This window comes from Cynocephalus volans, chromosome 4, assembly GCF_027409185.1.
Source record: "Cynocephalus volans isolate mCynVol1 chromosome 4, mCynVol1.pri, whole genome shotgun sequence".
NCBI classification, from domain to species: domain Eukaryota; kingdom Metazoa; phylum Chordata; class Mammalia; order Dermoptera; family Cynocephalidae; genus Cynocephalus; species Cynocephalus volans.
The window spans coordinates 96,779,209-96,793,204 of record NC_084463.1 but is presented as its reverse complement, the minus strand read 5'-3'; the positions used below and the strand labels follow the sequence as shown (position 1 = coordinate 96,793,204).

The 13,996-nt window shown below is 42.1% G+C and overlaps 1 protein-coding gene across 1 annotated transcript; it reads right to left on the bottom strand.

The window, feature by feature from the left end:
• Positions 1-3,680: 3,680 nt before the first annotated feature.
• Positions 3,681-12,645, bottom strand: NDUFC2 (NADH:ubiquinone oxidoreductase subunit C2). The gene is made up of 3 exons (XM_063095308.1): positions 12,336-12,645; positions 6,359-6,502; positions 3,681-3,861 (listed from the first exon to the last, which is right to left on the bottom strand). The coding sequence occupies exons 1-3, from the start codon at positions 12,502-12,504 to the stop codon at positions 3,812-3,814; spliced, it is 363 nt and encodes a 120-aa protein (XP_062951378.1). The 5' UTR covers positions 12,505-12,645; the 3' UTR covers positions 3,681-3,811.
• Between the last annotated feature and the right edge of the window lie 1,351 nt (positions 12,646-13,996).

The following is a 13,996-nucleotide window of genomic DNA, read 5'->3' as shown; positions in this document are numbered from 1 at the left end:
ATTCTACAGATAGTTTTTATTTCCGTTTTACAAACGAAGAGAATTACTCAAGGCATGTGTATTTACTTAGGTGTGCATCGTGAATTCTGTTTGTGGCAGTGCTTCCCAACACTTTTTCAGGTCACAGAACATGGAAAATTACATTTACATGGCACATGTGGGTACATAGGTGAGGCTGCTCACAGTACTCTTGCAACTGGCAGGGTTACTCTGGCCATGCTGGTTGCAACCAGCCAAATGGAAAGCCGGGAGACCACTGTCTTGGTACCCTAATCCGTTCCGGGCACACACAAGTGTGGAAGGCATGCCCATTAGAAAACCCTGTTGTGTGTACATATGCATATGTGTTGGAGTCTGAGCCTGTATGTCTATGCACAGAGGGACTGTGGCTGTGAGGTGTGCATTAGCAGCAACCTGGACAAGCAGGTGGTGGAATAGGGTTGGAGGTGGGAAGAGGACCTGGTTGTCATAGGTGAGTCACTCCTAGGTAAAGATCAGGAGAAACTGGATCACAGCACCTGCCAGCCCTTATCCCACAAACTGGATTCATCAGTTATAAACCACATCCATGTCCATTGGAATCTCAAAACCACCAGATGTAGGTATATGGGACGAGATTTTTATCTCCAGTTTACTAGTAAGGAAAGCCAGAGAGGTGAAGTGATTAGCCCAAAGTCACGAAGACAAAAGCAAGACTGGCCTCAACCTTGAGTGGGGTGTTCTTTCCTCTCTGCTGTATTGTTATCTTCATAATCTGCTTTAAGGATGCTCTGTAATGATGGGGAATAAAAATGGACTCCCAAACGCACCGAGCCTACGGAGAGCTCTGCACCAGGCATTTTCTCAGCCATTTTTCCTTCCCCCACCTCAAACCTAAACTGTCAACTTCAATCCTATTTCCCTGTTCCCTTGAGACTTCCTGAGCCACTTTTCAGAAGTTCTTGAATTAGACTGGGCTGAGTCAACAGCTCTGGGTTCAAGTTCTGGTTCTACCACTAATGAGCTGTGAGGCTTTCAGTAAGCCACTTCACTTCTCTGGGTTTCAGATTCTTTACTGAATAATAACCATAGTAGTAAAAATAACAGTTCATATTTGAATATTTTTATAGTTTTAAAATCACTTGCACATCAATTATCTAATAGAATTATCATTCCCTTTTGCAGATAAAAAACTGGAGTCCTGCAAAATAAAATGGGTCCAACGTTACTCAGTAAATGGCAGAGCCAAGATATGAACCCTGGCCTAAGTCTAATTCTTTTTCTCTACACTAGTAGATCTTCTGTGTTCTTTAAAGCCTTAGAATTCTGCAGCCTGGGCTGGAGGTGGAAATTGGGGATAGCAGAGTGGGTAGAAACCTCACTCACTGACCAACCAAATAGCTTCAAAGACCAGAGCAGCAATTCTACACCACAATGCTTCGACACAACCTAACCTGATTTTCATTCAATGAGGTAGTATGGTATAGTTTAAAAATCTGGGCATTTGTCCTGGCTCTGCCTTTGACCTTGTATGACCTCAGACAACTTACTTCACATTTCTACATCTGTTTCCTTGTTAGTAAAATGTAGGAGAAACCTGACGGGTTATTCCAGCTTGGACAATCTATGAATTCTTCTTACAGTGCTAAGGCACTGCCAGTTTTCCTACAGCAATACCAAACACTGAGTTTTTTCATCGTTCTTCCTGCTTCACTAGGCATGTGACAGTACCTTAGTTGTTTGAGTATATACTGACTTGGTTTTTAAAAATTTCTGCGCTCCACAGATAACTTTACATGATAGAAAGCAGACTCTGTGATGAGGACACGGAGCAGTTCACTAGCCCTGATGATGAGACCAGAAAGGCCTGGACCTGTAGCTAGAAGTGAAGGCGACTCAGTTCTCCGGAATGCTTCTCTACCTTTCTCTAAACACCAATTCCTGGACTTACCGGCTTCAATCACCGGCTTACCTTTAGGATGTGCTGCTATTCACAGCTCCCCTTACTCCTCTCACCAGCTTGGGGTAGTGACCAGTGGTTTATGAGGGACTAGACAAAGTTACCTGTCCAGTGTGGTACAGTAGACAGAGCACTGGTGTTAGCATGTGACCAAAATTCACATCCCTCCTCTTGGCAGTCATTCACTATGTGATCTCAGGCAAGTTATTTAACCCATTGGAGCCTAAATTCCCTCATGTATAAAATGGGGATATTATCTACCTCACAAGATTATGAAAATTAAACAGATGATGAATCAACCTGGCACGTAGAAGCTATTATAATAGGCTGATTTTTTCTCCAACTCTCATCTATGTTATTTGCTCTAGCCCTTGCTTTTTACTCTACAGAAGAGGCAGCAGAGTCCCATGGGTTGAGTAGTTCACCCTCTTGTACCTGCTGACCACTGATGAAGTCGAGCCTATGTGAACTATAAACCTATTCATTGCAGTAGCAATAAAGAAATAAAACCTTGTATTCATATGTCTCTTAATTATTTCTAAAGCATTCTTTCTAATATGATTTCATTTTTTACAGGTGGTACTCAAGAAAATAGAATTCATTTGATTTTGCTCAGACGCCATCTTCTTATATGTATACTGCCACCTAATTTGAAATCACATATAAAGAAACAACACTCTCATTTTCCCTCTAAAAACTAATCTGATTATAAAATCTGAACTTAGAAACAAAAACTTTTTGGACAAGCATTTAGATTTCATAAAGAGTAACATCATTCCAGTTAGGTGTAGTCTTTTACTTCCCGCCCCCCCCTTCAAGAAAATTATTAAAAGCTTTATTTATGATTGGAATTACTCAACAAAAAAGCAAAAGCAAGTGAGCCTAGAAAAGGAACTAAGCTGTTGTCTAGAATGTGCTCAGAACATTTGATACCTCAAAGTCTCTCGTTTCTAATTATACCAAATTCCACTGTAGATAGTGTTAGCTACTGAACTCACTTTTTCCAGGATGATCTATCAAAGAGCAAAGACCCCTTTTTGCAGTACCAGACTTCCAAATGTTCTCCCTGTCTTGAGTCTCCTCCTTCCAAACCACCTTTTGTTGTTGCAGAGAGAGCTCAGAAATACAAACCTGATCATGTTATTCCCATCTCAAACCCTTTAGTGATTTCCTAATACCTATATGATTGAATCGAGATTATTTTGCATGACTCACAAAACCCTCCACAATCTGGTTCTCTTTACATTTGCTTTGTATTAGGAAAGGAGCAGGCAAATCTTTTCTGTAAAGGGCCAGATATTAACTATTTTAGGCTTTGCAGGCTGTAAATTCTGTCACAACTACTCAACTCTGCTGCTGTAATATGAAAGCAGCCATAAACAACATATAAACAAATGAGGATGGCTGTGTCCCAATAAAACTATATTGGCAGGGCCGACCCCGTGGCGCACTCGGGAGAGTGCGGCGCTGGGAGCGCAACAGCGCTCCCACCGTGGGTTCGGATCCTACATAGGGATGGCCAGTGCGCTCACTGGCTGAGCGCGGTGCGGCCGGTCACAAAAAAAGACAAAAAAAAAAAAAAAAACTATATTGGCAGTGAGCCACATCTGGCCCATAGGCTGTAGTTTGCTGACTTCAAACTAGAACTAAACTCCATTTTTAAGTCTTCTTAAAACTGGGTAAATGAAAACTGACCATTCTCTGATTAACTATTTTTCTTACAACAAAACAGTCACAGTACTCACGATAACTATTTTAATTACAAGGTGTTAACACATAGATTAACATAAACTTCAGCTGTCATGAAAACATGTTCCATAAAATTCAGAAATAACAGGTCTCAGTGAAACTGGAGCAAGCATTTTGAAGACTTCAACGTATTGGATAGAATTCTTCATGAATTTCACCATAAGTTTTCTTATCTATAAAAGAAGACAAAAGAGTTATTTTTAAATTATGTTTTAAAAATTGTATTTCCTTAAGAAAAATTAATATTCAATAATCTTATCAATAGAAATTCTACTATGGTCTGAATGTGTCCCCCAAAACTCATATTTTAAAACCTAATCCCCAATGCAATGATGTTAAGAGATGGGGACTTAGGGATTAGGTAATGAAGGCAGAGTCCTCACGAATAGGATTAATGCTCTTATAAAGCAGAGAGAACTCTCACCAGGCACTGAATCTGCTGGCACCTTGATCTTGTACTTCTCAGCCTCCTGAACTGTGAGTGATAAATTTCTATTATTTATAAATTACCAAGTCTAAGGTACTTTGCTGTAGCAGCCTGAATGGACTAAGACAAACCCCTAAGAATGTTCTTATTTTCTTGTCCTCAACAATGCCTTGGCAATTACTGAAACATTTTGGTTTCATCGAACTAAGAATAACTTTGGAGGAATTTGGTGACAACCAGAGGCTGCCAGGAGGGGCAAAGTGCTACCGAGGGCATTCTGGCTGAAGGGGTGAAGGAAGAAATAAACAGGGAAGGGTACAGGTCAGCTAGGAGAGGCCAGCACCTGATGTGGTCAAAACTGTCCATGCCCCTGCTGTCAGAGTGTGAGGCTCTTGGAAGACCTGCCAGTAATCTGCTGCTCAGAGACAGAATGGGCCCTACAGCTATACACACTCCTGCTGACAGAGGGGGCTAGTGGAAATACCTCTAGGCAAAGAGCTGGAGGTCTGGGACTGAAGACTACTCATCCCCTGGGTCTCACTCCTAGGAGCAGTATTTTCAAGACTACTTCCAGCTGTAACACCCAACAGTATTATTATCAGGAACCAGTATTCCCCATTCCTGATACATCCACTACTCATGGCTTTATGATAGTCTTTAAGCTCTTCTTTGCCAAAAAGCTGTATCTTTTTTTTTTTTTTAACTCTATCTTTTTGACCTACCATAAACATCACATATGTGACCGAAGGCCATGGGAAAACTGACTAATAAAATTTTAGAGCTAATAGGACCTGAGAGATTATTCAGTCTAATGATATGTAAATGTTTTATATTAAACATTTATACCAATAGGAAAATCTATTTAAAATCTATTTATATATTTACAAGTGCAAAATTTTCCCTCACTCATTCATTCATTCACACATTTAATAAGGATCGGTGTCCAAAATACTCTGTAGGCCCTGGGGAGACAAAAAAAAAAAAAAGTGTCCTAATAAGTCAAACTCCCAGCCTGCAAAGAGTTCACATATGTGCACATCTATGTATGTTTTTTTTTTTTTTTTTTTTTTTTTTTTTTTTTTTTTTTTTTTTTTGTCTTTTTCGTGACCGGCACTCAGCCAGTGAGCGCACCGGCCATTCCCATATAGGATCCGAACCCGCGGCCGCTGGGAGCGTCGCCATGCTCCCAGCGCCGCACCCCCCCGAGTGCGCCACAGGCTCGGCCCTGTATGTTTTTTTTTTAAATAAAGGCAAGAAAAGTTACATTACAATTATATTCTTAGTAGAACGGAGATAGACTGTGCTGAGGGAATACCTGTCAATAGCTCGGTGGAGCCTTCACTGAGATGATGAATCTTGAGAAGGAATTTACTAGATGAATAGGGTAGAAACAAGGGCAAGAGGAGGAAGAACGTATCAGGAAGAAGGTGTGACATGTACAAAGTGATACAGGATAGGCTCGGGACAAAGCATTTCATGAGGCAAAAGATGAGTGATGGGAGGTGTGGCAGGGTTCCATGTACTTCAGGTCAGCTACTATTTGTAAGTGCCTACTGTGGATAGGCTCTGCGCTAGGCTGGGGAAACAAAGATGAAGCTACAGTCCAGTGAAGGACACAGTCGTGTATATAATGTGGTGAATAAAAGGTATAGGCCAAGAGTTTCTACCAGAGACAGGCAATTAGCTCAGCCTGGGAAAATGAGCCATCCTAAGGAGTCTGGATTTTATCCTATAAGCAACGGATAGCTATTTTAAGCAGACATGTGATCAGAATTGCTGTCAGCAGAAATAAGACCAAAGGCAAGTATAACAGTCCAAGCAAGAGATTATCAGGGCCTGAACCAGGGTAGTAGCAGCGGGAGAGAGAGGAGAATTCAAGTGGAGAAATATTTAGAACTAAGGCTGGATGACTAATGGGAAGTGAAAGAGAAAGACTTGAAGAGGATTCTCAGGCTTCTGGCTTGAATGTCCAAGTGGACAGTAGTGCTATTCACTGAAGGAAGATATAGAGCAGCAGGAGGTTTGGGAAGACAGAAAGGACATGAGTTTATTTGCTGTCCAAGGGACACAGAGGTACTTAGCCAGAAATGGGATATATGAATTTGAGAGAATCTGGTCTATAGACGACGATGTGGAAATCAACAGGATATAGAAGGTCCCTGAAGCAACAGGCATGAGTAAGATTAAACAGGGAAAAGGATACAGGGTAAGGAAAGAGGTTTTCTACAATTAACTTGAAATACCTTTCTCAGGGAAATCCTCTGGGTGTGATTTTATATACCCAAACATATCATGGTCTCTCACGGCATACATGTAGTCTTGACGTTTTAAAAGATAATATCCAACAAAAACAAAGGAAGTAACATATAGAAGCTGGCGATGCAAACCTGAAATTCAAATGACAAATCCCAAAGAAAGCAAAAATTAGTCAATGTGTACTAAGAATTACATTCTTATATTTCAGATATATATTGTTATAGTATTTATTTTGCTTAAATAAAAAAAGCCTTTCCACAGGCTATCCTGAACAAACAGCCTTGACCCTTGACCTTGAGACAGCCTACATCTTCTTAAAGAAATCTGGCAATCATGAAAAAGAACATTAAGTCTGCAAACTTAACTAACGATAAAACCCAAGATTTTTAAAATTCAGGTTTCATAAAATACTTCATAGAAAAAGGTAGATGAGTAAGTGCAGGTTGAGTATCCCTTATCTGAAATGTGTGCAACCAGAAGTGTTTTGGATTCAAATTTTGGAATTTTGCATACACATAATGAGATATCTTGGGGATAGGACCCAAGTCTAAATATGAAATTCCCTTATGTTTCACATACACCTTTTACACGTAGCCTGAAGGTAATTTTATACAATATTTTTATAATTTTGTGCATAAAGACATGACCTATCACATGAGTTAATAAGATGTGGAGTTTTCCATTGTGGTGTCATGTCTGTGCTCAGAATGTTTCGAATTTTGGATCGTTTTGGATTTTGGATTTTTGGATTGGGGATCCTGAATCCTGGACTAAGAACAGAAAAAAAAATTTTTTTTCTGTTTTAATAAGTTAACTTTAGACCTTAACTAACTTGTATTTTAGGGCCTGTTCAGAATATGATGAGAGTGAGAGAAAGTCCTCTACAAATAGTCTAAAAGCAAAATTTGGTTTGTCTCCATATCCCGATTTATATTTGCATATTTATTGGTTACAAGAACAGTCAGTTATGCCACAAACATACCTCATTAGGAAATCTCAGAATTGGGGAGGGGACTCTGGGCATGCGGATGGGGTTCCCAGGATTGTGGGTGGGAGTCCCAGGCTGGCAAGTGGGGATCCCAGGATTACGAGTGGGGCTGTATTGTGGGCAGGGATCCCAGGATTGCAGTGGGGACATAGGATCATCCAGGGAACGTAGGTGTGATCTCAAGCACTGGGCCGGGGGGGGGGGGGGGAGAAAAGAAAGGAAAAAAGGGGAAAAAGCAAGAAAAAAAAGGGAAAAAAAATCTCTTCACTGGATTCTCTCTTGTACCCTCTAGATTCTGTAACATTTGCATGTACTACCTATTCAAAAACTATATTATAAAAATCACCCTATTAAAAAAATCATCCTATTATAATAAGACTGGAAGGATCAAATCACATGATTCAGGGAAAGTCAAAATTGAAAGTCTGAAGTGTAAATCCAAAAGTGTGAATTTTTTATATGGAAACAATTTTTGTAAAACGGCTTACTGTGTAGGTTTGATTTTCTAGCTATGCCCCCACAATACTTTTTTTCTTCTTATCACTTCACACACATTCTTTTGGAGAAATCATTTATTTCTATAGTTTTATCTACTATCTATGTGCTGATGAACCATAAGTAGGTCCACCTGGGACATCCATGCTGAATAACATATATATCCAAATGTTTGACAAACACGTTCACCTAAATACCCCAAACCAAACTCATTTCTTTCCTATTCATATCTCTTTCTCCTGTTTCAGGGAATGACAGGACTATTTACCAAGAAATCCAAGTAATAAGCCAGTAATCATCCCTTTTTCTACCCTCTTTCCCCACATCCAGTCACTGAGTCCTGTCAATTCTACCTTGTAATTATTTCCTTTCCTCACTTCAGAGAACTATCTCTCATTTGGCCTAAATGTTCTCCCTTTGATCTCACCAGAACCACTCCACTCTGACCCCAGCTTTTACCCTACCACTAGAGGAATTTTACTAGAATGCAACTCTATCTTGTCAGTCCCTTCTATCCTTCAATTATGTCCATCAGGAGTCCACACTCCTGAATATGATTTCCAGGGCCCTTTATGACCTGACTCTTCCACCTTCATCTTTGATATTCTCTGATATGCACATTGTGCTCCAGCAATACTGAACTATTTTTAATTCCTCACGCAAACTTTCATGCTGCTAAATACCACATACTGGTTATTTCTGTGCCTAGCGACCTCCTCATCCTTCAAGACTCAACTCAGACATCACTTCCTCTAAGTCTTCTCAGATCTTTCCTGGAGTTAAAAGTGTCAACTCATGTCTATTAATATATAAGTTGCTACAGTAATTTATTTCTGTCTCTACCACCAGGCAAAGCCAATGTTTGATTTATCTTTGTATACCAGCACATAGCATATTTACTAAATACATGAATGGCCTTGGGCAAGTCAATTGACTACCTCTAAAACAGAGATAATACCTATCCTGTCTTTCTCACAGCAGTAGTATAAAAACCAAGGAAAATGTGTGTAAAAGTATTTTGGAAAATGTGTAAAACAATAAAAATGCAAAATATTCCTACAGTTGGGAATGGACAGGGCCCAGGCTCTTTTTCATTCTCCCTTATCCCGAACAGCCCCTGCTTCCTCTAACGGGCTACCTGCAATATAGCAAACCAATATGGGCTGAGTTCTCCCATGTTCCACTGGACTACATAAAGACCCAGACTCTCTCTATAATGACTCACAGTCCTCACAGAAAAAGACTCCATATATGTTTTAGATGATGTCAGCATCCAAGCCATAAAGGCATGGCTTGGCCTCTTCCCAAGTCCCCATTTCCCTAACCTTTCCTTTCTTTCTCTCGGTGGTGGTCTTCCTCTCACTACATGCATAACCCCTCCACAATCATTTTCCCCTTTTTTCCTTCAATCAATGAATCTAAACCTGGAAGCCATTATGCTCTTTGCAGAACACCACAAATTATTGATATATGAAGCTAGAGATCAATATTTAATTTTGTGGACTGAGATTATTAATTAGCTCTAAATTGAGGGCAGGTAAGTAGTAACCAGCAACAAGGGTTAAAAAACAGGTGATAAGTGCTGGCTGGTTCGCTCACTTGGTTAGAGCATGGTGCTGACAACATCAAAGTCAAGGATTCTGATCCCTGTACTGGCCAGCCACCAACACCCCACCTCCACCACCACAAAAAAGATTGCAATAAAAACAGCTGATAAGAGAAAAACTTAAGAAAAAATTCTATTTAATACTTCCTGCTAATTTGCACAATTCTACTTCATTGACAATATTCCATTATTACCCACAGAATGCCAGGAACTCCAAGGCTGTAGTATCAAAATCCATCATATCTCTGTCCTTCTCCACTCCTTCAACTCTCTTAGAAACACCATTTATGTGTCACACTGGTTACCCTATGTGCATAAACTTGTACCACAATTTGTCTTTTTTTTTTTTTTTTTTTTGTCGTTTTTTCGTGACCAGCACTCAGCCAGTGAGTGCACTGGTCAGTCCTATATAGGATCTGAACCCGCGGCGGGAGCATCGCCAAGCTCCCAGCGCAGCACTCTACCAAGTGCGCCACGGGCTCGGCCCCAAAATTTGTCTTTTTAATGGATATGGCTATCAGGTCTGTAAACCTTTGGAAGGTTGGGACCATGTTTTATACTTCCTTGTGATTTGCACATACTTATTCATTCATTAAATACTTCATGAGCACATACTATATGCCAGACATTGAACTAGACAAACACAATAAGCATTCAATAAATGCTACTGAGACTAACCTCTTTCAATAAAGTCCTCAAGACCCAAATTTTCCAAAGCAATTCAGGGAAGTTCAGGGTACTCGTGAACTCTGAATCCTAGTCCTTGCTAAGTGCTTTATATACATTATCTCATCTAGTTCTCACAGAGATAGGGAACTTCCCCAGAACCTAACAGCTAGTAGGGAGGAGATGGTGTCAAACCAAAAGCATATGCTCTTAACTACTACACTCTTCTGTCTCCCAGAAAGGCACAAACTGCTACATGACAATAATGACGTGAGATTAAGTGGTACATACTTCACACTTCAGCCAAACTTTACTTCCTCTGGAACATCCTCCCTTCCATCTGTACTTCCCTTTGTGCTCCCAAAGTGCTCTCTGCTCACCCACCTCTATCAAAACATGTATCTGTCACACCAAGATGAGTAACGGGCTGTTTACTTTTTTAGCCTCCCTGACTCAACTACAGGCTCCTCACCTCACATACCCAGTATGTAACGCACTGCTTGGCAAAGTATGCCTGGCACAGGAATTCAGTATATGTTGAACAACTATATAGTAAGGTCTTTGTGTAACAAGAGCTAAGGAAAGGGAATTTTGTCCAGTACCTTCTGTATGTCAGGCATTTTACCTACAGAAACTCACTTAATTCTCACAACAAATATGCAAATAATTAATCTCATTTTACAGATAAGGAAACTCTGGCTCTGAGTAGCCTTACCATGTAGCTTGCCTAAAATGACACAGCTGGGAAGCAGTAAAGCAAGGCCATCCATTCAGTTCCAAAGTGGAGCTCTTTTCATTATACCAAACAACAGACTTGGGCAGATATGAAATGGTGATGAAAAGAGAGAAAACCCTATGTCCCCAGAGGCAGAATTGGACACAGATCACTCCTTTCTGTAGTGAGGGGTCATGTCCAAGGGAGATGAGATTTCAATACTATTTGAGCACTGGAAATGCTGGGATTTGATCGGCTGTAAGCTGATCCCCAGGCATGACATACAGCTTGAACAAGGCTAAAGAGACACAAGTGGGATGATTCCTAGCTGCCTGAACCATTGCATTATCTTTCTTCCTAACTGTGCTCCTTGGCTCCAATCAATGCTTCACATTGCTGACAAAGGTGACCTTTTAAAACACAGGTCTGATCACTGCACTTACCCAGCTCTTAAAAGCTTATAAAGTTCCTGTATGCCTAGAGAATAAACTGCCATGGTTTACCCAAATCTCCTTTGTAGACTTATTGTCCTAACCCTGTACACTCGATTAATAACCCTGTACACTCGATTAATCATCAAATGCCCCCCCACCCCCGCCTCAGGCCCTTGCCTCCATTTGCTCCCACTAGCCCCACAGGCCTAGAGAACCCTCTCTCAGTTGTTTGATAAGGCTAAATTCAAAAACACCTCTTCCAAAGTTCCTCTCCTCTTTTCCCTTTGGAAATCCAGTCTTTAGCACAAATACTGTGTTACCTATTAGCAGAATAGTCAGTCTCTGAGAGGAGGCCAGTGGCATACTACTAGGAAGTACAGCCTGGTGGTTTAGAGACTTATTCAAAGTATGGCTCCCAGACCACCACAAGCAGCAGTAACTGGGAGCTTGTTGGTAAGCTCTTCACTAGATCTACTGAACCAAAGTCTGCATATTAACAATATACATGGGTTTTCATATGCACATTAAGTTTGAGAAGCACTGGTTTCAAGTATACGCTGTGAGGTAAAAAAAAAAAAAAAAAAAAAAAAAAACAGACTCTGCTACTTACTAGCGTAATGACCTTGGGCAAGCTGCTTTAACCTCTCTTAGGCTGTTTCCTCGTTTGTGGATAATACCTTCCTATAAAGTGTTTTGAAGACTAAATGCTATAATGCCCGTAGGGTATCAGTAGTGCATGGCACGGAATGAACACTCACTTTTGCACACAACACAGGGCGAACTGAAAGGGGAGCTGTCCTAGGTCCATCACAGACTTACTGGGGAGTCACGGGTAAGTCCCTGCTTCACTGAACGTCAGTTTCTTCAAGTGCCTAGTGACACTCTGGCTCTGCCCGATTCTGAAGAGCTAACAGGCCGCGGACGGCCCGGGGGGGCGAGGCGGGGCCACATAGGCAAAGGCCCGGAAAAGCAGGACACCTCAGGCGGGTCTATGGCGGAGCCGGCCGGTAGCCCTGCGACCCCCTCTTCTCTCAGTCGATCCCGCCCGCACAGCCCTCACCTGCAGACATCACGGGCCTCCGCCGGAGCGCGTTATCAAACAGGCCCGCGCAGTAGCCCAGGAAGCCGATGTAGACGAGCCGCGGGTCGGTCAGTTTGGGCGGGGGCAGGCTCCGGGCCTCATCCTGCAGCAACTTTAAGGGCACTCGGCCCGGCCGTCCGGTCATCATGGTGATGCCGTTTCCACTTGAGGCCTGACCTCAGACCACCAACTACTAGGAAAACCACCTCGACAACTGCCGGGCCCTAAGCGGCGAGCTTTTCCCTCCGAGTACGGGGCTGAAGGGCAGGGCGCAGGGCGGTGCAGCGCCCAAACGCTTCCCGGTGCGTGCTGCCGCCGGAACCGGCGCGGGAGGTTCCAGGCTACTAAAGGGCCGCTGTGCTCACTCGCACGTCCGCGCTAATTCTACTGGGGGCAGTGGGGGTTCGGGGGACCCATCAGGTACCACTGGGTCGAGGAGTACACCAAACGCGCCAAACGGGGCGAAGCCGAGGAGACACTGATTTTTTTCGCTCAACTCCCCGACCTGGAATTGCCTCTCCCTCCCCTGCCGCTGAATATCCCTTCAGCAAAGATTCATCTTTGCATCCAACACCCACAAGTGGACATGATGGATAGTTTTGAGAAACGTAATGAATTGAAATCTCATAAAAGCTAGTTTTCACTTTCTGGGTTTCCGGTCGTTCATTGCAGACACATCCTCCAAAGCCTAAAAAGCCGTCCGGCTGGCCGGCAACAATCCAGAAAACCTGAGAACTGGATCATTTAGCCTCCCCTCTTGAAACTCAGCTTCGGCGGCGGCACCCTAAAGTGCTTCACCTCTGGGTCTTCAGGTCCTCGCACGTGACTGGGAGGGGTGTGTTCCGTAAAGCCGTCATGAATGAAAGAAGGTATCTGTGACATTCTGCCAAATAATTCTCCAGTCGGCTCACCTACCTCCAAGAATGGGGTGCTTCCTTTGAACAGCTCCCCCTTTAGAAAACCCTACCTGATATGGACCTAATAGGTCTTCCTGTAATGTCCATTCATTAGGGGATCGACATTTTATCCAGGCAAATGCTGATTAAACCAGAGGTGAATGCAAATGTACATGCATCAAAGGTATTGATTTCCTAAGTGAGAGAATTAAATACCAGCCAAGAGTAATTAAATTAAAAATGGACCTTTTGTGCCCATAAAAGCACTCCCTAATCTGTAACATTTCATGTTAGGAATTTCCGAGAGTTTATATAGGAAGTTTCCTGGAACGCAGCACTTTTCAAAAGTTCACACCCTTTGAGCCAGTAATCACATGTATGGGAGCTTGTCCTACAGAAATAGTATGACACGAATAACCTTTTTATGCAAAAAGTTTTTGTTTTTGTTTTAACCACAGCATTTCTTTAAAAATTATATCAGTAGAATGAAAACCACCAGAAATGTTCCCCAGGATTAGGTAAATTATGAATACCAGATAAACTATTAGGCAAACAATATTTAAATTATGTTTACATACATTTTGTTAAAACTTGGTGAAAAGATGGGCCGGCCCGTGCCTCACTCGGGAGAGTGCAGTGCTGGTAATACCAAGGCCCCGGGTTCGGATCCCATATACGGATGGCCGGTTCGCTCATTGGGTGAGCGTGGTGCTGACAACACCAAGTCAAGGGTTAAGATCCCCT

Bases quoted from the DNA above. Each gene is read 5' to 3' on its own strand.
- NDUFC2 (XM_063095308.1), bottom strand. From the start codon at position 12,504: ATGATGACCGGACGGCCGGGCCGAGTGCCCTTAAAGTTGCTGCAGGAT. The intron at 6,503-12,335 runs GTGAGGGCTGTG...TTTGAATTTCAG, and splicing joins GAGGCCCGTGATGTCTGCAG to GTTTGCATCGCCAGCTTCTA. The intron at 3,862-6,358 runs GTATTTCAAGTT...CTTCTTTTATAG, and splicing joins AGAGGATTTCCCTGAGAAAG to ATAAGAAAACTTATGGTGAA.